Here is a 24,750-nt window from a genome sequence, read left to right on the forward strand (position 1 = left end):
GTGGTCACTAAAACATCTTCATTTTATAGAATATAGAATATCTGGTGAATTAATTGTTATTAAAGCAGACAAGTATGCATTAAAAATTCTGTGTTAGCATAGAAGTATAATGTTAATGCTAATAGTTGATGTCACGAAGGGTCTAACTGCTTGGCCAAAGATGTACTAAAAAGTTATCTTGAAGCTTTGTGGGAGGGTTCATATCATATCCATAGCTTTGAATTCATGCTGTGTCCAGAAGGACTTGGAAATGCCTCCCAGCCTACAGGGTGATAACATGTAAGATGGGATGTTTCTTCTCCTTCTAAAGCTCTCATTGGTGCCTTTTGGATTGTAGTCCTTAATTAATTGGTGCTTGGTAATAGGAAGTACATATAGAATACACCAATACAAAAATATGTAGGAATTCTCCACATTGTATTCCCTTCCTAATTATTCATTTTTAATGTCATAAATTTTCAGTAGAGGTAATTCTGGCACAAAATACTTTTTCTGAATATGTCTCTTGGGAAGCAGTTTTATAATGTGCATGTTGATGTTCCAAAATGCAAAAGCAGGAGGGAAAAGACTATATGAAAAAAATAGGAAATGGTTGTAATTTGTTTTATCATTTAAAAAAATGTAAAGATAATTAATACACTAATATATGTATAGTCCATATTAATGTGTTTTTTATTTGATCCTGTCATTTTAAAAAGTATTTGCATTTTGGAATGGAGTTATTTCAAAAGCAAAGAAGAAATGAGACACTTACATAAATGAACACCTAATACTTTGAAGTTATTTCTCTGCTGAAATAAATAACTCTTTTCCCTTAAAAAATAGAAAAAGGTATACTGATCAAAAGACAATGCTAGTTAGAGACTGATTTTTTTTTTTTCACTAGAACACACAGGATCCTTGGGGTCCAGACAGCTTTAGTTTTATGGCCTGATAGTGCTCTGTCTGAACTAACACAGAGAGTATTTACATTGGCATGATAAACTGCAATGCCTAAGCGTCTGGATTCGGACTGCCTGGGTTTGAATCCTGGCTCCTCCACTTACCTTCCGTGGAATTGTGGGCAAGTTACTTAGACCTCAGTTTTCTCACTAAAAATGGGAACAGAAATAACACCTCTGCCATAAGGTTTTTATGAGGATAAAATGAGTTCATACTTGTAAAATGCTTAGGACAATACAGTTGCCACCTTAGGAAAGTCAGATTGCTGAGCAAATGTAAATCAAAAGGTAAGCTTTGGTAAACTGCATAGATGCACTACTGTTGAAACCCTTATCTGGACTCTGACGTCTGGATACATGGTTTCTCTAATTAAGTGAAACAGGGCAGCTCTTGCCTTATCTTAGCCACCAACCTGCTTTTTCAGGATGCCCTCTTTTAGTACAAGATAAAGGGTCAATGGTCTGTTATGGAAGTTCTTTTCAATATATCATTATCTCATATTTTTATTGCTAATTTTTGGCTTATAAATTCCGACCATTAAATTCTGGACATGGAAGAAAATGTGTCATTTGGTGATTTATTGAGATCATAGGATATAAAATTTTAGATGCTATGAAACTTTCAGATTTGTAACGGGCTAATATGAGGGGTACTTTATGGACCTGTTTTCTAACCTATTCCCCGAAAAGCACATATTTTAGAGATGCTAATGAAATTGATAAAAATTCAGTTTTATTTTTAGTACTATCTAGACATTAGATATGTCATCAACAGTGAATTGGAAGGCGATTTTTAAAAGATGTTTTAATTCCAGCGTTAAAATATAAAAGTTTCAGAATCCTTTGGTTTAGTTTACTCTAGTTTCATTTGGTAGAGCTGCTAAAAAGTCAAGAGGAATTATTGAACATTTATCCCATGAGGCATATTGAAATAGGGACTTTTACAGAAGTCTTTCATTTAGTTTCTGGATGCTCTTACATAGGACAGGAATAACACTTACTTGGAAGAAGGATGCCTTCAGTCGTTTCCTAACACTGTCGTCATTGTCAGTACCTCCCAATGCCATCCACTTGTTTTTCCCAAAAGTACAGAGCTGTTAGAACTTTTTGCCAGAAAGACTTACAAGTCATGCTACCAACACAGGGTTTTAAAAAGGTATTCTTTTATTTATTCCTGACCTGTTTAGCCTAGACAATATGATTTTTTTTTGTCCATTTTACTTAAACTTCTGACTTAATGTTTCATTTGGTTTTACAATTTTAATTTATGCAATGGATATTTGTTAAGTGTTTACTATTATTTTCTAGTTACTGTACCAGGAGCTGGAAATACATCCATGAATACTGGACATTTAGCAACTAACTGCCAGTAAGATAGTGTTACCAAAATGAAGATAGGGAGTACGTCAGGAGTGTTTATCAGAATATAGCTGTTATTTACAGAACATTTAAATCACAGTTTCCAAAAGGGAAATACTTGAATTAGTACTTTCCAAAGTGGAAGTAAAGGTGAACATATTTATTCAGTATTACAGGGAGTTTTGAACCATGGACACATACTGGGGTTAAAATTTTATCTAGGATACATAACAAAGGGGGTTTGACTGTATTCAGATACGTGCATCAGCTGCTTTCGGAAGTACATCATGACACTTGCTAACTGTGTAGCAGCTCAAAGGTATGTCTCTCACTTAGCTAATCCAGAAGGAATATTTCTAGGCAGATAGATCACGATTAGAGATAACTGAATTACCTGATGTCCAAGAGTACGAAAAAGAAATAAAATGATGACAGGCAGGTGCTGAATTGCTCTCCTGACTGTTGATGGCCTCAGCACTACTGAGGCAGAGTTGTGGCTTTTCTAGCTCCGCTTCCTTTCTGACTTAAGTACTGACTCTTCTTGACTCCATCAAAGATCCTGTATCTTCACTTGGTGGTGTCAGCCCCTGTAAATATTGTTATCTTCATCATTTTCTCAGGAATGCTCAGACACTTTGAAACTTAATATGATCACCACTAACAGTCACAGTTCTTACACGGTGTTCCAGCTGCTAACATAACTAGTCTCAGAAGTAAGTTTGAGTCATAATGACCTTTTATTGCAGATAGGCCTAGCATAACTTAGGAATGTTCTTTCCTAGGAAATGATACTTTTAGAGCAGATCAGCATTTCCATTTGTTTGTTTCACAAAGCACTAATGTAGAAAGATGTCACACCCTCAAACTCCCCCAAAATTGGAGAAGGTGATTATGGGGTCAAATGATTTAAATAAATGAGGGCATATCTATATATTACTTCACTCTTGGAGAGTCATAATGCATACCAGCATAGTATAGTCTCTGTGAAGTCCTGCTATAAAGAAATGTTGCATATTTTTTATCTTAACGTAGCCAATCTTATTGACCGCAGTTTTTTCTTAATATATCACCTAATAATAATACCAAGGTTGACTGTTCCACGTTTATTCAGGTTCCTTTCTGCCATGATCCAGATATTGGTGGCTCACAATTTGTAGACAGATCTTAACAGCCACAGGCAGTGAGAAGCTATCTTTATCAGCCTTTTCTATAAGAGTGTAAGGAAAGCTCTTTATAAGCCTTCTATGGAACACTTACATTGCTTAGAATACACTTTTAAATTTTTTTAGCAAAGCCTGAGCTAATTCCTTAAGCAATCTTTGCTTCTCTGTGTACATGCTTCTGTTCCTCAGGTTAGGACTTGAAATGGTTGGCTTTTGTGGAATGAGTAGAAACCGGTGAGCTTCTCATGACTGGGCTGTGGCTTGGGTTGCATTTTTCCTAGGATATGGTGGCCTGGGTGACCGGTGTGCCTAGTGACGCATTGCACCATGTTGCCTGAGGCTAGTGCTTGCCCATGGCAGAACTTGTGAATGGCTTGTGCTACCATGTCGTGGAGCAGTCCGTCTTCTGTGGTTCTCCTTGCAAGTTACATATTTATTTGCTTTCCACAGCGATGGAGAAGGGAGAAAAAGGACCTCGTCTACTTGCAGTAATGAATCCCTAAATGCTGGAGGAACCCCTGTCACCCCTCGTCGAATCTCCTGGCGGCAGCGCATTTTCCTCAGGGTTGCTTCTCCCATGAACAAATCTCCCTCAGCGATGCAGCAGGGTCTGTGTGGTACACACTAAAGACTTATGCCTTCTCGGTATCATAAACTAGGGAATGGAATGCAGTGCTTTGGGTACAAAGAGATTTAAGTGATTACAGTAGAGAAATAACTTGTTTCTGTATCTGATACAGTGGTTAGCTTCTCAGTTATCATTAGAACATATTAGACATTCAGTAAATGCTTGTTGAGTGAATGAGTGAATGAGTAAGTTTCCCAGACTGAGCACTATGATAGTGCTAGAAAAGCATAGATCTTTTTATTATTAGAAAATTTAACCTATGCTTTTACAAGAGTCACATATAAAACAAAGTGCCATAGAAATGTTGAGTGATAGAGAAATGGATACAGATACCCTAGGAAAATATCAACCAAAAGATATTAGACCTATTAGAAATTAAAGCAGAGACATCCAAAAGGGCAAAGTAAATATAACAATAAACAAAGATGCAACAGTGATGAGAACATGCATAATTACACAGCCTTGAAAGCTAGAAAATAGAACTTTACAGAACATTTGGGAGAAATGAATCAGTAGCTCTCATGGGAGATTTTAACATATTCCTCTCTGAAAATTAAATACAGAGAAGGTTAATATAGATAATATTTGAGAAATACAATTAAACAAGCTTGATCTAACATTTATGCAGAGCCTTGCCCGCTGTAGGGTAAGTTCATTCATTCTTAGCACACATGGAACATTCCTAAAAATTAATTATGTACTTGGCTACAAAGGCAATTTAGTAAAAACAGTCATAAATATTCATACTGTATTCTCTGATTATAGTGCAAAAAAAAAAGGAATCAAGAATTGGAAGACAACTAAAATATTTCAAGTGCTTAGAAACTGAAAACTACTAGAAACTAGAAGAAATAAAATATGTTCAGAGCCCTACACATCAACATTGAGTGATATTTAGAGGGCATTTCTAAAATCAGGAAAGACAAAACTCAAATATACTAAGTATTCAATTCAAGAAGCTAGAAAAGGAGCTATAGAGTAAAATTTTTTAAAAAATTGTTTATTAAGGAAATAAATTAAAAGGGTAAGGGCAGAAGTCAGTAAAGAAAAAGAAACGAGAAAACAACTGACATTTCTAGAGAAAAAAATTAACTCTGCCTAGGGTGGCCAGAGAAAGCTTCACAGAGATGTTGGATATTTATATTTAAACTCATTGCTGGGAGCAGCGTATTTCAGAAAGAGGGGCTAGCAAAGGTCTGACGTCACTGGAGAGAAATTTGCAGGTCAGAGAATCATGAGAAATTCAGCATGATGGGAGCAGAGGATGGGAGATAGAAACAGAGGCCAGAAGGGTTCCAGGAGGCCAGAGTCTGAAGCCGTCTGTATGCTATTTGCAGTGATTTAGACTTTGTACTCTTGGATACAAGCAACCGTTGAAATGTTTTAAGAGACACAATCACGTTTGTTAATAGGAAAATAATTGGCAGGAGTGCAAAAGATGGCCTGGAACAGAGGGAGAGAGTGAGCTGCAGGATTGGGTAAGAGAATGTTGCAGGAGCGAGCCGAGGGACCGAGCCAAGACCTGCCCGGTGTTGCTCAGCCGCTCTTCTCTTGCCATCTCTGATGGTAGATGGAGACCTTTAGGAGATTGCTGTTACCTGCTCATGTTATCTCTTTGCTTTGCACAATCAGAGAATGTACAAAGATAAATTGCAGAAGTGTTGGGCTCTGGGGAATGCCAGTTCACTTTAGAGCACCTATCTTATAGGTCATTTTGTGCAGAAAGAAGAAGTGGCGAAATTGCATGTGCTTTCGTTTCACTGTGAGAGGGAAATCTGGCAGGGGAATTTAGTCTAGTGAATTTACTTAAATCGTTAGTTCCAGAAATGCAGTTACTGGGAAAGTGGTTTTGTGAAAAGCTTTAAAGGTGGAAGATAGGATGAGAGAACACCAGTTCTAGACAAAGCTTCCGTCGTCTGGGTAACTAGTCAGGAATGCCTCTCACTGTTTTCTTCTCTGCAGATGGACTGGACAGGAATGAACTGCTACCACTATCCCCTCTTGCTCCAACCATGGAGGAGGAACCACTGGTTATATTCTCGTCTGACGAAGATGACCTAGAGAAGGCTGAAGAAAGAAGGAAATCAGAAGAACTGAGGAGTTTGTGGAGAAAAGCCATACACCAACAAATCTTGTTGCTTCGAATGGAGAAAGAAAACCAGAAACTTGAAGGTTAGCCATTCAAACAGGGCTAAAATGATATGATACCATAATGGAAGGGTTTAGGTTAAAACCACCCCCAGTCTCCCCCACCCATTCTCAGAATGTGAATACACTTTTACTAGGATTTTACTGGCTATACTCGCTTAGTTTTATTTTTGTGAGGTTGCTATGCCGTGGGAATGTTCAGCTTAAAATATTTACATTTTTGTTTAATAGATAAAATGTCAGACACCTTTAGAGTATATTTGGGTAACAGAGGATGTAGATAGTGTGGAGTCAATGTATTTGATATGACTGGAAGTTTAATATTATTGTGCATAACTTAGGAGAAAAACCCTTAAACATGAAAAAACACATTCTCTTCTTTTTGAAATTGATTCAACTTTTAGGATCATTGTATTTATAATAGAAGAAATGTGCCTATTTCAAATAAATTGTTTTGTACCCAGTTCAACTATCTAATTACCTGTTATCAAGTCAATCCTATTTTTTGTTGTTGGCTTTATACATTTCCTATTTAACAAATCATATTCAAATCTTTATTAAATTTATATTTGGATAATTTACAATACCTACTGTGCCATTTCTGGTGCTTTACTGCTTAGTTTATGAATACCAAATGCTTTAGAATGCATTCTCCAGACTTTGAAAGAGTGTTGTTTACCCCAGTATGAAGCACACATAAGGAGATGGGCAGGCAGTACCCAAACTCAAAAAACATATTCATGTTATTATATTTGGCAATCCACTTAACCTAAAAGGACCTTGTTTTTCACATTTGTAAAATGAAAGATTTAGCTTAAATGGGCCCTTTGGCTTACAAGATTATTGGAAAATGTACAATCTAGGTTTTTCTCTGGCTTGCTTTTATTGTGGTGTCTTCCAAAAAGTTTTTTTAGTACAGGCATTCACATTTCTGTGTTCATCACCTGTCTTAAGATTCCTCTTACTATACTTATTATTCAATTTGGTTTTTAAATTGAACAATATTTAGTTTGCAAGCCAACAGTGTATTTTCTTTATGGTTGTTTTCTTGGCAGGATGGAAAGTATATGAGGTTTTAAATAACCCTAGCAAATTAATCTTCTTTTCTTTAAAATGAAAACCCCAATTAATTGTTATTGATACAGCTTTTAAAAGGTTGATGTGATAAATGGTATGCCCACTCGAGCTTTTATAGGTTTTGAGAGGAATTACATTCATATTCAGGATAAGACAAGAGGTGACATTTAGCAGATATGATCAGAAACCCTTATTAGTTCTGTATTTCTTAAGTAACAAAGACAAAAAATAGTTGAGCTGTTTAAAATTCTAGTCAATGGATAATCATTTATTGAGGACAGATGTTGACTGCTCTTACCCAGCATTTTATCCTCAGGGCCCGAAGCTGGCACATAGGCCTTGATTATTATTTTAAATGAATAATGATTTAGAGAAGGTTGCAGGGGGGGAAAAAAGGAAATGTGCTTTGTCCACTGTAAAAAAAAAATCATTAGTAAACTTACATATAGGGTTATGTTAATTATTTGCTTTAATGAACCCACTTCTTGAAAAAAAATTATTTGATTATCAGAGAGAAATATAAAGCAAATATTGAGAAGCAAAGCTAAACTCTGCTAGAAAGCCATCTAGTGGTATCCAGGAGGAGTATTTTTGTAATGAAACTTACTTTTGATTATGTCTGGACTTTTAAGTAGAAACTTTTAGCCTTACTTGAATAGCAGTATTATAAGATATTTAAGTTCTTTGAAATGGTTTCAGACACACTAAGTAAAGGGAAATACTTACTCTGCTATTGTTTTTGTGCTGTTGAGGACTTTGGATGCATGACAAAGATTTGTGTTGCAGAAGGTAAGGGGTTGAGCACTGTGAACTTGAATGAATACACATTGATTTGAGAGACTCTTGGTCAGTGTGATCCTGAGGAAAGAGAAGAAAAAATAGCTAAATGTTTTTTCTCCATTTTCCCTTTTGGAATCAGTTATTGAAGATAAAGAACACATCAAGATAGTGTTGCTTTTCGAGGCCCTTTTTTTTTTTAAGATTTTTATTTATTTGAGAGAGAGAGAGAGAATGAGAGAGAGAGAGCATGAGAGAGGCGAGGGTCAGAGGGAGAAGCAGACTCCCCGCAGAGCAGAAGCCTGATGTGGGGCTCCAGGATCATGACCTGAGCTGAAGGCAGTCGCTTAACCAACTGAGCCACCCAGGCGCCCCTTCGAGGCCTTTTTTAAATGAGCTCTGGGCTTATGTTTTAGGCCATCAAATGAGAGAGAATTCTATACTATTTTAAAAAATGGAAGTAGTGTTAATTTCAGTGAAATGAAGTTTCCTCTTTAAGGTTATTAAATATGAACACAGAGACACATGGCTTAGCGTTTTTAAAGGCAGTATTAGTAACTCTGGAAATAGTTAGAAAAATTTATCGCGTTTCATGGTCAAATATTTCTCTAATTAAGGTTAGCAGGAGGCATTGTTTTCTCCTATATGTCATATATAAAATGTATATATATAAAATATATAAAACACTAGTGGTGTTGAAAATGATGCAAGTTGTTACTTCTGAGGCTACCACATTTGTCAAAAAAAATTGCAATGTAGAGCCTGGCAAACATGGTTTGTTTTTTATGCTTAGCAGAGTTCCCATCTGTAAGATACAGAAGTGAAACATCCTTAGGAAGTTATTCCTGATAACTTTTTTACATGAAATGACTCAAAATTTTGGAACCGTCCGTGTATCCTCGATTTTTTTTAAGTTTACTTTTTGATCAGATGTTAGCGGTTGATTCCTAAAAGTCATTTGGTATGATTTTACAAATACAACAAAATGTTAAAAATATTGTGTTTTCAGAATACATGGGTTTTACATAAATTGTTTTGTTTTTCTTAGCAAGCAGAGATGAACTCCAGTCCAGAAAAGTTAAACTGGACTATGAAGAAGTTGGTGTATGTCAGAAGGAGGTCTTAATAACCTGGGATAAGAAGTTGTTGAACTGCAGAGCTAAAATCAGATGTGATATGGAAGATATTCATATTTCTCTTAAAGAAGGTATTCTGGATCTTTTTTTTTTGAGTATAGTTGATGCACAATGTTACATTAGTTTCAGGTGGATCATCGTAGTAATCTTTTTTTTTTTAAGATTTTTATTTGAGAGAGAGAGAGAATGAGAGAGAGTGAGCACAAGCAGAGGGTGAGTGGCAGAGGGAGAAGCAGACTCCCCGCTGAGCAGAGAGCCTGATGTGAGACTTGATCCCAGGACCCTGGGATCATTACCTGAACTGAAGGCTGATGCTTAACTGACTGAGCCACCCAGGCGCCCATGTAATAACCTTTTATAAAGAAAATGTTTAGAGATTTTTTTTTTGATTGTGTAGCTCAGGTATATGTGCTTTGCCTATAAAAAAAGGGAAGTGATTTGCTTTTGACCACAGTCAGTGACTCAGTTGGGAAGAAAACAGTGCTAATGGAGAGACTGTCCTTGAGGAGTTAGGAGACACCTTTCCTATAGATTTTTCTGACTTCTTCAACCAGCTGTTCTTAGCCCTGTGTTGCTGTTTACCAAGGAAGGAGTGAATGCATTGGTACAGACCTTAGATTATATCCATAAAAATAATTTAGACTTATAAACTTGACTTATTTCCATCATTTGGTCAGAAGTGTTTATATTTATGTGTCTATGTCAATGTATTATGTATATTCACCTACATGTATCTGTATACATAAACAGATTCATATTTTTATTAATCAATCAGTTTTCCTTCCATCTATGTGATCCTTTGTTTATCTTGGAAAACTTGCTTTTATTTAGCCATTATACTGCATTGCTGCTCTGCCATATAAACTGACTGATATTTAAACATCCTAAGTGTAAAATTGAAACTAGCATGTGAATATTTGAGGTGCATTTCTGTGACCCAGATATTAAAATGAGAATCTCCATGGCCTGTATAAACTGAATGTAAAATAAAAATCCAAAAATAGTCAAAGAAATATGATAATGAATCTTGTTTTAAAAGCTTATGATTAACGTGTGAAACTTGCACAGTTAAGTTTAAATGAAGTTGAGAATAATTTTGTAAGATGCTACATTTACAAGCCTAATATATTGGGTTTTTTTTTTTTTTTTTCCCTTGAAGATATGAAAGTCCTAAAGATTTTCATTGACTGTATTATTTGGGACACAGCAGTGCTCAATAGAATGTGTGTGAGATATTGATCACACCATTCTTTGGAATGACTTTTAAAGGATTTTGGGGGTGCTCATCTTTCCATTTCTTATAGAACACATTTTAAACTTTTTTTTAAAAGATATTTATTTATTTGAGAGAGAGAGAAAGAGCGCGCGCATGAGCGGTGGGAGGAACAGAGGGGGCGGGAGAGGATCTCAGGCAGGCTCCGCACTCGTACCCGGTGCCCCGGAGAGGCTGAACCTACTCTGGGTCTCAGTGTATCTCCCCGGCTGTTTCTTGCATGGAATGCTCCAGTTCTCCCTACATTCCTTCTTCCTTACATCTCTGCCTGCTCCCCATTTCCCATCATCCCTTTATTTCCATCCCTACTCCTTCTCACTCTTCCTTTCTCTCCCCATTCCTTGCCCATCTGAGCGTGTTCAAATATTCCTTTTTCTTAGTAACTAATTTCTTTTTTTAAAAGATTTTATTTATTTATTTGACAGAGAGAGAGCACAAGCAGGGGGAGCAGCAGAGGGAGAGGAGGAGAGAGAATCTCAAGTAGGGGGGAGAAGGGCAGAGGGAGAGGGAGAAGCAGGCTCCCCACTGAGCAGGGAGCCCACCTCGGCGTTCAATCCCAGGACCCTGGAATCATGACTTGAGCTGAAGGCAGATGCTTAACCACTAACCGACTGAGCCACCCACGCGACCCAACATTCCTCTTCCCAAAGGGATTGCTGCCCACCCTGGAAAATTCTATTGTCTTTTTGTTCTCAGTTCAAATACCATTTCTTCAGAAATAGTATGCCCTTTTTTTCTCTTCCACCAAAACAAATTAGTTTCACTTTATTTTTTCTCATGATTCTTTCCCTTTAATTGTGCTTATCATAATTTGTAACTTTGTGTTTATGTATGTATTTGTTTAATGTTTTTCTCACCCCACCACTGCATACCTAGCACCTAAAAAGCGTCTTGCACGAATTATTTACTGAATGAATACATGGATGAATAAATGAATGAGACTAATTCCTGAGAATGGATTTATTCATCTTCCGGGGATGAAGTATCCTTATTACCATTCTCTGTACTTTGCTACATGATAGATGTTCAACAAATACTTATTTAGCTGAAGTGAATTGCCTTCTTGCAAAATTGTTATTAGATGGATAATAAAACAGCCCACTCATGTTATTAGAGATTCATTTAATGGGCTAATGAAAGTTACCCAAAAAATGACATTTTACATGTGATCATTCATTCATTTGTCCAACACATGTTTAGGCTGCAAAGTATATTTTTGGTTTTCATCAGACAGAGATGAACATTTGCTCGCTATTCTCAAAGAGCTCACCAGCAAAGTGGGGAAAATAGGCAAACATGCAGTGTAGAGCTAATCCAATATGGTGATGTTAGAGTATGTGTCAAATAGTATGTGAAAAGGAAGTGATTACTCCTAGAGATGTGAGAAAGAGCTTCAGCAGAAGAATGGCATTCAGGCTCAGCCATAAAAGATGAATAGAAAAACACTGTGCAATCAAGTGGGGGAACTTGGAAGTCCATAAGGCAACAGTAGGAACAAGAAACTGGAGGTGAGAAAATAACCATGTGCTTCTTTTACTTAGTGTATGGTGCAGAATGGGAGGTAATGGAACGGAAGAAGGTAGTTTGGAGGTATATTGTGGAGGGCCTTATAAATCATGTCAGTGAGCCTGAGTTATACCTTTTGGACAATAATACTTTTGGTTTATGCAAACAATCGTACTGAAGTTCAAAAAGATCAGTGTCATTAAACCTTCCTTAATCAGCTGGGAGCTCAGAAACCTATTCCTCATCCAGTTTACCTGAACTGAAAATACTTTGTGAGGTAGGATATCTGCACTATACAGAATTGAATTAGTATGTAATGAAGTAAGCACTTCATTTTTGTTGGCATAAAAAACAAAGATATTTTGGGGGGAGGGCACCTGGGTGACTCAGTTGGTTGAGTGTCCAAATCTTGGTTTCAGTGCAGGTCATGACCTTGGAGTCATGAGATCAAGCCCCGCGTCTGCTCCCTGCTCAGCATGGAGTCTGCTTGGGATTCTTTCTCCCTCTCCTTTTACCCCTCCTGCCCCTGTGCTCTCTCTCTCTCTCTCAAATGAATAAAAGAAAAACAAAACAAAACAAAGTTTTGGTATACTTTGAAATGCTTGTGATACCCTTTGGTTCTCGAGCATAATGGAGTTAATGTTTCATAATGTTTCATTATCTATATGCTGGATGATGTCTTGTCAGAGGAGGTTCTGGAGCACTCCAGTTAAGCCTTCATGTTGTACTGACCATTCTTATTACTTCATTCTTTTACGACCATATAAAAAAGCTATTTAATTCTCTTTTACAAAGTTACTTATTGATGTCACATATTTAGAAATTATAAGTATTGACATTTGTTACTTGCTTCAAACCAAACGAAAGATGGGAATAGACAGTGATACATTTCATGATTTCAGAATTTGGCCTCTGAAGCCAGACTTGGGGAGTTCTAATTCTAAACTTCTATTTGCTAAGTGTGCAAACTTGGGCAAGTTGCTTAGCTTCTTTCTGCCTCAGCTTGGCCATCTGTAAAGTGGGGATAATAGTAATTGCCTATCTCATTGGGTGGTTTTCTGAGCATGGGTACAACGCTGAGTAGCAAGGCACCCTCGGTGAATGTTATATTAGGTGCCCAATCAGTGTTGGCCAATGTTGTTAACATTGCCTTTATTACTACTTGAGGGTTTTCTTTCATAAGACATCAGCAGTTACAGGATTAAACTTGTCAAAATATGCTTCTGTCAGTATATCATACTGTATGACCAGAGGGTGGCATGCAGGACATTACAGCTGCCTGTTTTCAAGCATTACAAAGTTCCTCAGGTGAGATTTAGCAACTTCATTCCAGAGTTTGAGACCTTGCTTTTTTATCTTCGCAGGTGTTCCCAAAAGTCGACGAGGAGAAATTTGGCAGTTCCTAGCTTTACAATATCGTCTAAGGCACAGGTTGCCCAATAAGCAACAACCTCCTGACATATCCTATAAAGAACTTTTAAAGCAGCTCACTGCTCAACAGCATGCTATTCTTGTGGATTTGGGTATGTTTGTTGTATTGACTATTGTACAAAAGTAAAAAATAGGTCCCTTTGTTGAGTTTTTTGGGGGGTTTTGCTTGGGTTTTTTGTTTGTTGTTGTTGTTTATTGTTTTGTTTTGTTTTGGTGTTGCTAAAGAAGATCTGTTGAATTATGCAGAGCTGCTGACTTTGCCCTTTCTTGAGGACAAGTTGGCTCTATATCTGGTTGAAGATACTGTAAGTGCCTGAATACAGAATGAAGTTTTCATCCCCAAACTTGCCCCACCAAAAGGGTGTTATATTTAAATCATTATAAAGGTCATATTATCAGATACTCCCAGTTCCTGTATTTTGAACAACTGACTTTTGTTTGAGATAGACATTTATCTTCTCAATCAACACTGGTTTTAAAATAGAATAGGTTAAAAGGGGCACTAAAAATTTTAAACAAGTCTTTGAATATCACTTTAAAAAGCAATACAATAAGTAGTTATGTTGTGGAATCATGAATACATCCCTATAGGATGAAAGAAAAGAAAAGAAAGAAAGAAAAGATGAGCCGTCCTAATATTACATGAATGGGTACTTGTGACTGGGGGAGAATTTCCAGTGACAGCATCATAAAGCTGTCTTTTTAAATGCTGAATTTCAAATAACTAATGGAAAGTAAAAATAGTGTGCTTTTAAAAATTACATTGTCTCTAGTTTTTCTCTAACTTAGGATATTATAATATCTATATTATTATTTAAGAACGCCTGATTGGATTAAATATTGTACATTGGTATTTGACTATTTCATCTGTATCCCTAAGAGTTGATGTATTTAAAGTGGTCAAATATGTTACTTGGGCCCATTTGGGAAAATAAGGGATTACCTTATATTTGGGATCATCTTTTATTAGGGCATATAAAAATCACTGGCCAAAACCTAGTTTGAATCTCTGTTCCCTTTGGATGATAAACAACTTTTGTTGGGAAAGGACCCCACTCAGTTAATACTTTTTGAGTCAATATTTTTTGAAAAGGGGAATTTTACAGAGACACTAAAGACTTCAGTTCTTGTCTGATTCTACCACTAAACTGTGGTTATAGGCAAATTACTCTGCTTCTGAGTCTCAATCCTCTCGTTTAAGTGGGCAGTCCCTCTGGATGCCCACAGATCTCTGGTTCTGTGACTAGAAGTTGATGACCAGACTAGAAATTGGGATGGTTCATTTAGGGCTAATCAAGATGTCCTATTAAAGAGAAGGCAATGAGGAGATCAGGTTATCAGGGAAGGCTGGTCAGGAAAAAAAAATGGAGCTAGAATTAATGTCTCAGAGAGAGAGTACATTTGTAGTTTTCTTTGGCAAAAATTTTAAGTAATGAAGTAAAATGATAATTTAAAAAATCATTGATTTAACTCTCCTTGTAGCCATCTGTGTCTCCTCAGTGTGTTCTTATTTTCTCCTATCTTCCCCTTGCTCTGCAGAATTAATCTTATCAGTTCCTGGGGAAAAAAATAAACGAAGATCACTTTTAAGCATATGTGGTGGAAAACATTTAAAGATCTGGCATTCTTACCAGTTCTCACTAACATGAGCAGTCATTTCGCAAGCAAACTACTAGCCCCTTCGTTTGTATGGCCTAAGGAAAGCCCCGAGCCAGTGTACACAGCTTTGGTGATGAAGATGGCTTTGTCTCAGCATTTAGTACCAGCTTGTCAGTGATCCGGGACTGATTTTGTTTGCTTGCTGGGCTGTCTCTGTGGTCATTTTATGCTCAGAGGTGAATTTTGGAGGGGAATTTATTTGAAGTCAGCTTGACCCTTTGCTTTACTTGTCCTTTTTCAATATATTGAAAAAAGAAAAGAGGTCTACATGGCTCATGGAGGTGGTTTAAGAGAACAAAGGGCATTTGAAAAAAGGAGTATTTTCTGAAAGATAGGCTGAATATAAAACAAAACAACTTCAAAAAGTCCCTCCAGTGTCATATTACAGGAAAAATCTGCTTATGGACTGCTAGGATTTCCTTTTAAATAGAGACCTTTTTTAAGAATCTGATTTCAGTCAGAGAGTGGGTTTTTTTCTCTTTCTTTCTGTCTTTCTTTCTTTCTTTCTTTCTTTCTTTCTTTCTTTCTTTCTTTCTTTCTTTTTTTTTAGAGGGAGAGAGAGAGCGGAAGCAGCGGGTGGGGGTGGGTGTGGTGCAGAGGGAGAGGGAGAGAAAGAATCTTAAGCAGGTACCACGCTCAGCATAGAGCCCGTCGTGATGCAGGGCTTGATCTCACAACCCTGAGTTCATGACCCGAGCTGAAATCAAGAGCCGGACGCTTAACCGACTGAGACACCCAGGTGCCCCGAGGGTGGTCTTTATGTGAAGTTAAGGAGGGCACATTCTGCATGGAGCACTGGGTGTTATATGCAAACAATGAATCATGGAACACTGCATCAAAAACTAATGATGTAATGTATGGTGATTAACATAACATAATAAAAAAAAAAAGAATTTGCCTTGATTTATAGCCAGAATAGATTTTATATTCTATTTTTCTGGGATCTCTCCTGGACATGTCCTTGATCTGTTTGTGAATTTGTTGTTGTTATTTTCTAGAAAGAAGTGCTTGTTAGCATTAAATGTTTGCTTCCCTTTCATATGTGTAGAGATGGAGGGTGGTCAGGCAGGTAGGATTGAGGGCTTGCTAGAGAGAGAGAGAGAGAGACTCTTAGATGGGTATTCCAAGCAACTCTCACTGGTTCAGAAAAGAAGTTTGTTTCTTCCTGGAAATCACTGCATTGCAATTTCACTTTTGTCTCCCAAGCATCAGGATATCTGAACAATATTTTTCTTCTCTTCCTCTGCAGGAAGGACATTTCCTACTCACCCTTATTTTTCAGCACAGCTTGGGGCAGGGCAGCTCTCACTCTTTAACCTCTTGAAAGCCTACTCATTGCTGGACAAAGAAGTGGGTTACTGTCAGGGGATCAGCTTTGTGGCTGGAGTCCTGCTTCTGCACATGAGCGAAGAGCAAGCCTTTGAAATGCTGAAATTCCTCATGTATGACCAGGGCTTCCGCAAGCAGTACAGACCTGACATGATGTCGCTGCAGGTGAGGCACACGGGAAGCAGTTATGAGCAATCATGGCAGTAGCCCTCTTCTACCTCACAGTAAGACTGAACGAAATTTGGACCCATTGTCTTGGAATTCGTATAAATGTAGAGGCGTGTTTTGAGTTCACGCTTTTAGTGTGGGATTTGCTCTTTGGCTAAACCTGTAAGTGTATGACAGTGTGTATGGCAGAAAAACCCTTCCATGAAGTTCCTTAAGTGAATAAATAAGCAATTCTAGAAAGGTAGTGGGTGGATACTCAAGTCTCTCTCCCCTAAGTCTGCAAGTGGAGACGGAGAAAGAATCAAGTCCTCTTAATTCACTTTCCCTCAACCTGTCAATTGAAAAGAATCATAAATCTTTTTTTTTAAATCTAAAAATATAATGTGGTTTTGTTTTGTTTTGTTTTTTTACTGTGAATACCTCAGTGGCAGGCAGCTGTTTCATGGTTCTTCTTGAACTTACCATGTCTCCCTTCCTTTACTTAATGTCAGATAGAACCTTCTGGAGGAGAAGGTGTCCAAAGTCGGTGGTACTGTTCAGTCTGCTTTTCTTAGCATGCACTGAACAAATACCGTTAAGATGTTGTAGTCATTTTAAGTGGGGTATTCGCTGCCGCTGTGATCTTCAACCTATTTCAGACTCCCTGTATACACATTTCTCCCTTCGAGTTTAAAGTCCACTTTTCTTAATGTATTGGTTTCTAACAAGCTGTTTAAATTTTATCTATAGATATGATATCACAAACAGCCACTACCTGTCAATTTAAAGCTTTTAGTAGTGAAAATATAAAGACTTTAAAGAGAGGAGTATCAGAATTCATCTCCTTTGAAATGGGGTGGGCAAGATGCCCAGTTAGTCATAATATTATGCTGTAGATAAGAAGTAAAATATTTTAAAAATGCTTTTCAAATATACTCTTTTCTGCTTCCCAGGGATCAGTTTTTACATTTAGTATTTTAGGTACCAATCTATAGACAAAAAAGGACTGGGTTTTTACCTTGTGAATATTACAGTAAGTGGTATTTTCTTGAGAAGATCAGTTGTAAAGAAGTGGTCCATTTTTCTTCTTTAAGATGAAAGTTTTGCTAGGGAGGTAGGTAGGGCTTTCCTCTCAGCTTTGGGTTTTCAGGTGTTGAGTTCATATGAAGGGTCTTCACCAGGATATGTAAATATAGTGATTTGATTCCTAATTGATGACTATTCATAGGTCTGTTAACGTTCCACAAGTCAAATAATGACAATGGAAGGTTTTATGTTTTCCTTTATTTCTAAAGTTTATCTGTATCTCATGTTGGATAGGAAGCATTGGTGCCTTTGTAAGGAATTAAGTATCTCTGATTTCCAGAAATAAGTTTGATATCTAATATTAAAATTTTAAAGAATGGAAAGTATCTGTGAGTCATGTTTGATTTAGGTACATAAATAGAAAGATAGATGCAATTATCACTTTAAAAATGCAGTGATTTTTCTTTTTTTCTTAAGATTTTATTTATTTGAGAGAGAGAGAGAAAGAGAACAGAGGAGAGTGAGAGGCAGAAGCAGGCTCCCCACTGAGCAGAGAGACTGACACAGGGCTCCGTCCCAGACCCTGGGATCGTGACCTGAGCTGAAGGCAGACGCTTAACTGACTGAGCCACCCAGGTGCCCCCAAATGCCGTGATTATTCAATTTAAAAATTCATCAATTTGATATCATAAAAATTCACATAAATTGGATAAATAAATTTATATGGCTTGCATCTACCAAGAGATATATATTTTTTAAAGATTCTATTTATTTATTTGCCAGAGAGAGACACTGTGAGAGAGGGAACATAAGCAGGAGGAGTGGGAGAGGGAGAAGCAGGCTTCCTGCAGAGTAGGGAGCCCGATGCGGGGCTCGATGCGGGGCTCGATCCCAGGACCCTGGGAACATGACCTGAGCCGAAGGCAGCCATTTAACCGACTGAGCCACCCCGGAGCCCCCTACCAAGAAATATTTTATATCTATAATAATGACAATGAAGTTGTTTTCCTCTTTGGCAGCATTTGTAGAGGCTGCAAGATTGGGGACCTTATTCTAGGAGGATAGAGCTTTTTGCTCTAGAAAGTGAGGTGCAACACTTTCCCACTTTCAGGAGCAGAGAGTGTTTTTTGTCCAATCAGTATGACTTTCAGAAGTGTAAGCAGCAGTGGGCTTGGATCACTTGATGGGATTTCTGATCACCTGTGTGGTGTGAGCTTGAGCACTGCTGGGTCTTGGCCTCAGTTCCCTTCTGTGTGACATGAGGGGGTTGAGGGCTCTTTTAACTTTGACCCCTCATGTTTTGTGGCTGCTGTATTTTGTGTTGAGTGTGAAAGCACTGTGTCCTTTATCTGAAGTCTTTGCTCTCCCTTGTCCCCCGTCTTCTCTACCCTTCTCATCTCTGTCCCCATCTCCCTCCTCTGGATCTGCCTCTTCCGTCAGAAGACCTGCCATGTTATCTATACGGTAGAACTGAAGAATTTCTTATTCTTAGCAGATGGCATTTTATCATTAAAGCTTCCTTTGAAGGAAGATTGAATTGTGTTTTCATTTGCCTTTTTCAAAAGAGATTTAATGTAAATCTACCTTGATGGAAGAGATGTTCTAAACCCCTAGTTTAGAATGTAAAAAAAGGAAAAGCTTCTTTAAAAAAAATAAAATACCTTCTGTGTCACAGTCCTCACTGAACAAGAATAGAATGCTTTTGACCGTGTTTCTCTTTATTTTGCTAATTAGACTTCTTTGATTTTTGTGCTACCAAAATTCCTCTGTTGATAGAACCCAGTATGTCTAGTTTCTAAATTGTAAATGGCCTAAGGGAAATACATGATTTTTCCAACATGACTGATTGAGATGATAATCACATTCTTTTAAACCTTTATGTTTGACGGAATCTAAGCTTCTTGTTTTATAGCCATGGCTTCCGGTGGCTCTTTCTTTCCTTTTACAGTGTGTGTGGAACTTAATTTCCACACATATGTGTTACAGATAAAGATCAAACAAATAATTTGCTGTGTTTATACGTAGTACTTTGATTTTTAGTTTTGTGCTCTGGAAACAACAGTTGAATGCACAATATAATTGGTTATTTTAATGCATTTTGTAAAGCTATTTAAGTGTGATATTTTGATGATATCTTCTAGGGAAAGAAGTTGTGCTAGATTTAATAAAATATTGTGTACTTTTCATACCAAAATGTCAAACTGATAGAACTGACCAAGGAACCACTACTCAGTATGTTACTGTGTGGATAAAAATTTAAAATAAGGCACCATTCACAAATTTGCTTATTATTCGCAGCCATATGCTGCCTTAATAATGTTTTGTGTTTTTTTTGAAATACCAATAATCAAGCAGTGGCCACATGAAATAATTTCTTCTAATACTAGAGACAGACTGTAATTTTTGCTTTAATCTTCTTTGTCATAAAAAAATATGCTGCTGGAATACTTTGGATATTGGAAATCGTATCTCAAGCATCTGGCTCCATAACATTCTAAGCCAGGCAGTGTCCTAGCAGCCCCTGTTGCCTGGTGGGGCCTAAGCCAGAGCGCCATCATAAATCAGATGCGGGGCCCAGCAAATAGAGACAAACTTTGCTGGAACAGTGAAGCGGGGGAAATCGGAGGGGGAGACGAACCATGAGAGACGATGGACTCTGAGGAACAAACTGAGGGTTCTAGAGGGGAGAGGGTGGGGGGATGGGTTAGCCCGGTGATGGGTATTAAAGAGGGCACGTTCTGCGTGGAGCACTGGGTGTTATACGCAAACAACGAATCATGGAACACTACATCAAAAACTATTGATGTAATGTATGGGGATTAACATAACAAAAAAGTAAAAAAATAAAAATAAAAAATAAAAAAAATTAATGAAATGAACTAAATGTGGTAGATCCTTTTGAATGGAGGCTTTTCTGGAATTGGTCTGAAATTATAATGGACTTTCCATGAGAGTCGTAGGCCAGGACAATTCTGATTAAATTCCAAAAGCAATTCCTTCCTAGATGAGGGAAGATGACCATTTCCATGTATATATGTGATACCAAAACACACTAATGACAGAGAAACTTGCTCAGTCATCTTAGATGGACTCTCGTTGACTTGCCTTCTGACCTCAGTTAAGTGAACTTGGACTTTAATATCAACTTTTTCATAATAAGAATAAAATAATACTACTTTCATATATTGAATATATATGAATTTGTTATTAAATATTAGGGTAATAAAATTAAAGTTAGTGTATTTTATGCACAGATAAATGCATAATATTTTCTTTTTCTTCTCCAAATTAACTTTAGATTCAAATGTACCAGCTGTCCAGGCTCCTTCATGACTATCACAGAGATCTCTACAATCATCTTGAAGAAAATGAAATCAGCCCCAGTCTTTATGCTGCCCCCTGGTTCCTCACATTGTTTGCCTCTCAGTTTCCACTAGGGTTTGTAGCCAGAGTTTTTGGTAAGAGATGCCTATGATCAAATGGAAGTGTTATTTATTCCAAGGAATGTTCTTCTCACCATGTGGTGCCCCAATTTTATCGTGTGTTACACAGAATAGCAAATTGCCAGTAGACTTTAATAAATGTGCCTGGCTCTATTCTGAGAGTAATTTACAACTATATTGGTCTTAAATGAAATTGAAATTAAAAGGGAAAGAAGAATTGGGCCTTGTGTTCGAGTAGTTGTGATGGAGCTCTTACTTTCATTTATACCCCCAAATCAGAAGGCGCTTTTTTAAAAATCCCAACTAAGGACTTACTATGTATAATTTTCCAGATTTTTATGCACATCCTTCTTAGCTCAGTTTTTGTTTTTCTTTCCCCATTGTCTCCTTCAACACTAGTTCAGAACAGGGGGAAACATGTTCTCTGGTTGGGTCAATGGAAGTACCTGTATCAATGTGATTTCTAATGACTTTTTTTTTTAAACCTGACTTTCGTTAATAAAACAACTGAAATTCCTGTTTTATTGCTTAAGTGACTCTCCTTCCATGCCAGTGAAGTGGTGGCATCAATCTCTAAGACTGGGTGGCTCAGGGAAAAAGCACTAAACACAGGCAGTAAGGCCTAGGGCAAGATACTGAGTTCCCGTCTTGCTTCATCACAGTGTTAGGCACCAGGAATAAACTATGATGTGGTTTATGCACCCTTTGGAGGTCCTTAAATGTATTCACAAGTTTTTAGTGAGCTTTATCTAAGTCCATTATTTAAAAAACAAAAATTTTTTAAAAAACAGCTCTTTACTAGAGGTTTGTTCTGAAAGAGGTTTAGGACCTCTGTGACCTCAGAAAAGGCTCCCACAGTTTTTACATCCTGCTTATCTGGTATCCATGGTGAAAGCAGTCAATATGTGCCTTTGCTAAATTGGAGCTTTTTGTCAAATTGTGAGTATTGGCCTGATTGTAGGTCGTTACCAGCATTAGAAAAGCATTAGAAAAAAAAAATGAGCTAGAATGGAATATAATGAAAATATCAGAGTATAACAAATAGTAAGGAAAAATGTTTGGAGAAGCTTCAATTTTGAAGATATGTGTGTAATATGTATACATATACCAGATAACAATGTATGGTGTCTTTCTTATTGGGGACTGTGATTTAAAAAGTTAAACACTGAATTAGTGTAATACAATCTGTAGACAAAGTACAGCAAAAGAACAAAATCAAGATGCGCAGAATCAAATGTTCACCAAATTTCTCTTCTTTATTAAAATACTGGATTGCTTCTCTTCAATTAAGTTTTTGGGTGGAGTTTGGGTTCCTATTCTTGGGTCTTTTAAAATCCTTTCATTCATAATATTTATTATATATAATATATATATTTACTCTCAGGATATATATATTTTTCTTAGAATAATTTATCAAATCAAAATGATAAAACGATGTTTGAAAGCATCTCTCTTTGACTTACACTTGGGAGCATGATATTAGAATTCAAGAAACAAACCTCCACAATTCTATTTTTTGCAATGAGAATATGACTGATGCCATCAGCTCTGCAGTAGCTGCTCAGTCCTTTTCTTTGAATTTAGTAAAGGGAAAGATGCATGAGCAGAAGTTCACAATTTCCTATTTTTTAAAGACTCCCTGTTGCTTATTACTGTTTCTAGAGTGGCAAAGATTGAAACTTTCATACAGAAATATTTGGTACGTTCAAAACTATTGCCTGTTTGTACCTGTTAGGAAGTAGAGTTCAGAGTCAGGGTAGCTTTTCTGTTTTTCTGTTTTACTTCTGATTTAGGTTATATATTGATTTTGATTTTTCTGTTAAGTTTTTTTTTAAATTTCTTGCTCTGGTATAGGTTTAATTGCATATTAACTGATTCCTTTATTTTTTATTATGGTAATGAGAGTTTAAATAGTACTAATTGCTTATGTTGATTTGTTTTTGTATTCCCCTTGTGAAGAAAAATCAAAGTATCAGTTGAATAAGCATCCTTAGGTTTACCTAGTCTCCGTTAAATTTGCCACTAAAAATTATAAATATATAGACAAACAGCTATGTAATTAACCTTTTTTACTTTTTACCTTGGCCTTATCTGAGATTCCTAAATAAGTAAGAAAAATACTTAAACATCTGTTTGTTTCAGTCATATTATTTTTTTTAAAACTTTTTATTTATTTATTCATGAGAGACAGAGAGAGAGAGAGGCAGAGGGAGAAGCAGGCTCCCAAGGAGCAGGGAGCCCGATGCGGGACTCAATCCCAGGACCCTGGGATCATGACCCGAGCGGAAGGCAGACGCTTTACCATCTGAGCCACCCAGGCGCCCCATATTATTTTTTTAAATGTAGATGATCTCAAACCATATTCTTTTGCAGACTATTCCATCGTTCCACTGCAGTAATTAAAAACAACCACCACAAGAAACACAAAAAGCCATTAGCACAAAGAGTATACTTTTTACAATAGTGGATGCATAATTTTGATCATGAAATTGTATCTCTTCTTTTAGATATTATTTTTCTTCAGGGAACTGAAGTTATATTTAAGGTTGCACTCAGTCTGCTGAGCAGCCAGGAGACACTTATAATGGAATGTGAAAACTTTGAAAGTATTGTTGAATTTCTTAAAACCACACTACCTGATATGAATACATCTGAAATGGAAAAAGTCATTACCCAGGTATGATTAAAATGATAATAATAAGATATAAAATCATTCAGCAGTTTCTCCACTAATTACATATTAAATGCATTCGCATAAAGACTTAGTTTTGTTTGATAGATTTTTTTTATTTAATCAGATATATTTTATTTGGAAATGAGATTATCGTGGAACTTCTACATTGTGACACTGTCTGTGTGGCTATGCACAGGAAAAGTGCCTCAGTGCTACATAAGGAATGTTTGGTGAATCTTTCCATTTAGACCAACGGTAAGACTGAAGGCAGAGCTGACAGAGTTAGGAAAATCTAATAAATAAATAAAAATGAGACCCACTTACCTTTGCAATACTAATTCTGTCTTAAAATATATAAGGAGGACACATGGCAAGAACCTAGGCTTTGGAATTAGACAGTATTGGGTTTGCATCATGTTCTAACTCTTTTATGAATTGGTGGGCTTGTACACATCTCCCTAATCTTCTGAACTCTAGTGTTCTTACCTTCCAAATAGGAAAGTACTGGTTCAGAGGTTTTGTGAGGCTAAAGTGTAGGAAACAGAATCTGTCGTCAATGATTCAAACAATTGAATCATAGAGGTTGGGGCAGGGTTAAGAGAACCAAATGTGGATATCCAAGTGCCCAGGAACTAGTAACAGAGGGAAGGATCTAATATTGTTACCAGGCCCAGTGAGTACCAGAACTATGCAGGAGGGGAGTTTGGAGGTTTTTGTGCTCTTGGTGAGCCAGGCAAGGAAGGAGCAAGGAAGAAAGACCAACCTCTTTCTCCTTCTCTTTCTGATCTCCTACTGGCTGCTCTTCTGGACCATACCCAACCAGAGCCAGCAAGAAAGGAGGTGTGAAAGGGGGATGCGGGTCACAAGAGTCTGTCTCCCAGGTCCAGCAGAACAGATGTGGGTAGAGAATGGATCTGGGAAACAAGTGGAGAATAATCAATACATCACGTATCTAGTCCCTGGCTCTTCATAGGGACTAGGTTCAGTGGTAGTTATATATTGATGTTACTCAGACGACATGAACAAACTTAAG

At 37.1% G+C, this 24,750-nt stretch overlaps 1 protein-coding gene across 6 annotated transcripts in view; it reads left to right on the forward strand.

Moving 5' to 3' along the window:
• Positions 1 to 24,750, forward strand: part of TBC1D4 (TBC1 domain family member 4) — a 178,425-nt gene that overhangs the window by 145,415 nt on the left and 8,260 nt on the right. For 4 of the 6 annotated variants that reach the window (XM_027589378.2, XM_027589380.2, XM_027589382.2 and 1 more), the window contains 7 exons: positions 3,914 to 4,080; positions 6,054 to 6,263; positions 9,142 to 9,300; positions 13,373 to 13,531; positions 16,348 to 16,592; positions 20,899 to 21,058; positions 23,551 to 23,720. In XM_027589378.2, the coding sequence (XP_027445179.2) occupies positions 3,914 to 4,080; positions 6,054 to 6,263; positions 9,142 to 9,300; positions 13,373 to 13,531; positions 16,348 to 16,592; positions 20,899 to 21,058; positions 23,551 to 23,720 (1,270 nt within the window). The remainder of the gene's footprint in view (positions 1 to 3,913; positions 4,081 to 6,053; positions 6,264 to 9,141; positions 9,301 to 13,372; positions 13,532 to 16,347; positions 16,593 to 20,898; positions 21,059 to 23,550; positions 23,721 to 24,750) is intronic. The other 2 variants (XM_027589379.2, XM_027589381.2) reach the window with 1 other exon arrangement.

The sequence above is a fragment of the Zalophus californianus genome, chromosome 3 (genome assembly GCF_009762305.2).
Source record: "Zalophus californianus isolate mZalCal1 chromosome 3, mZalCal1.pri.v2, whole genome shotgun sequence".
NCBI lineage: Eukaryota > Metazoa > Chordata > Mammalia > Carnivora > Otariidae > Zalophus > Zalophus californianus.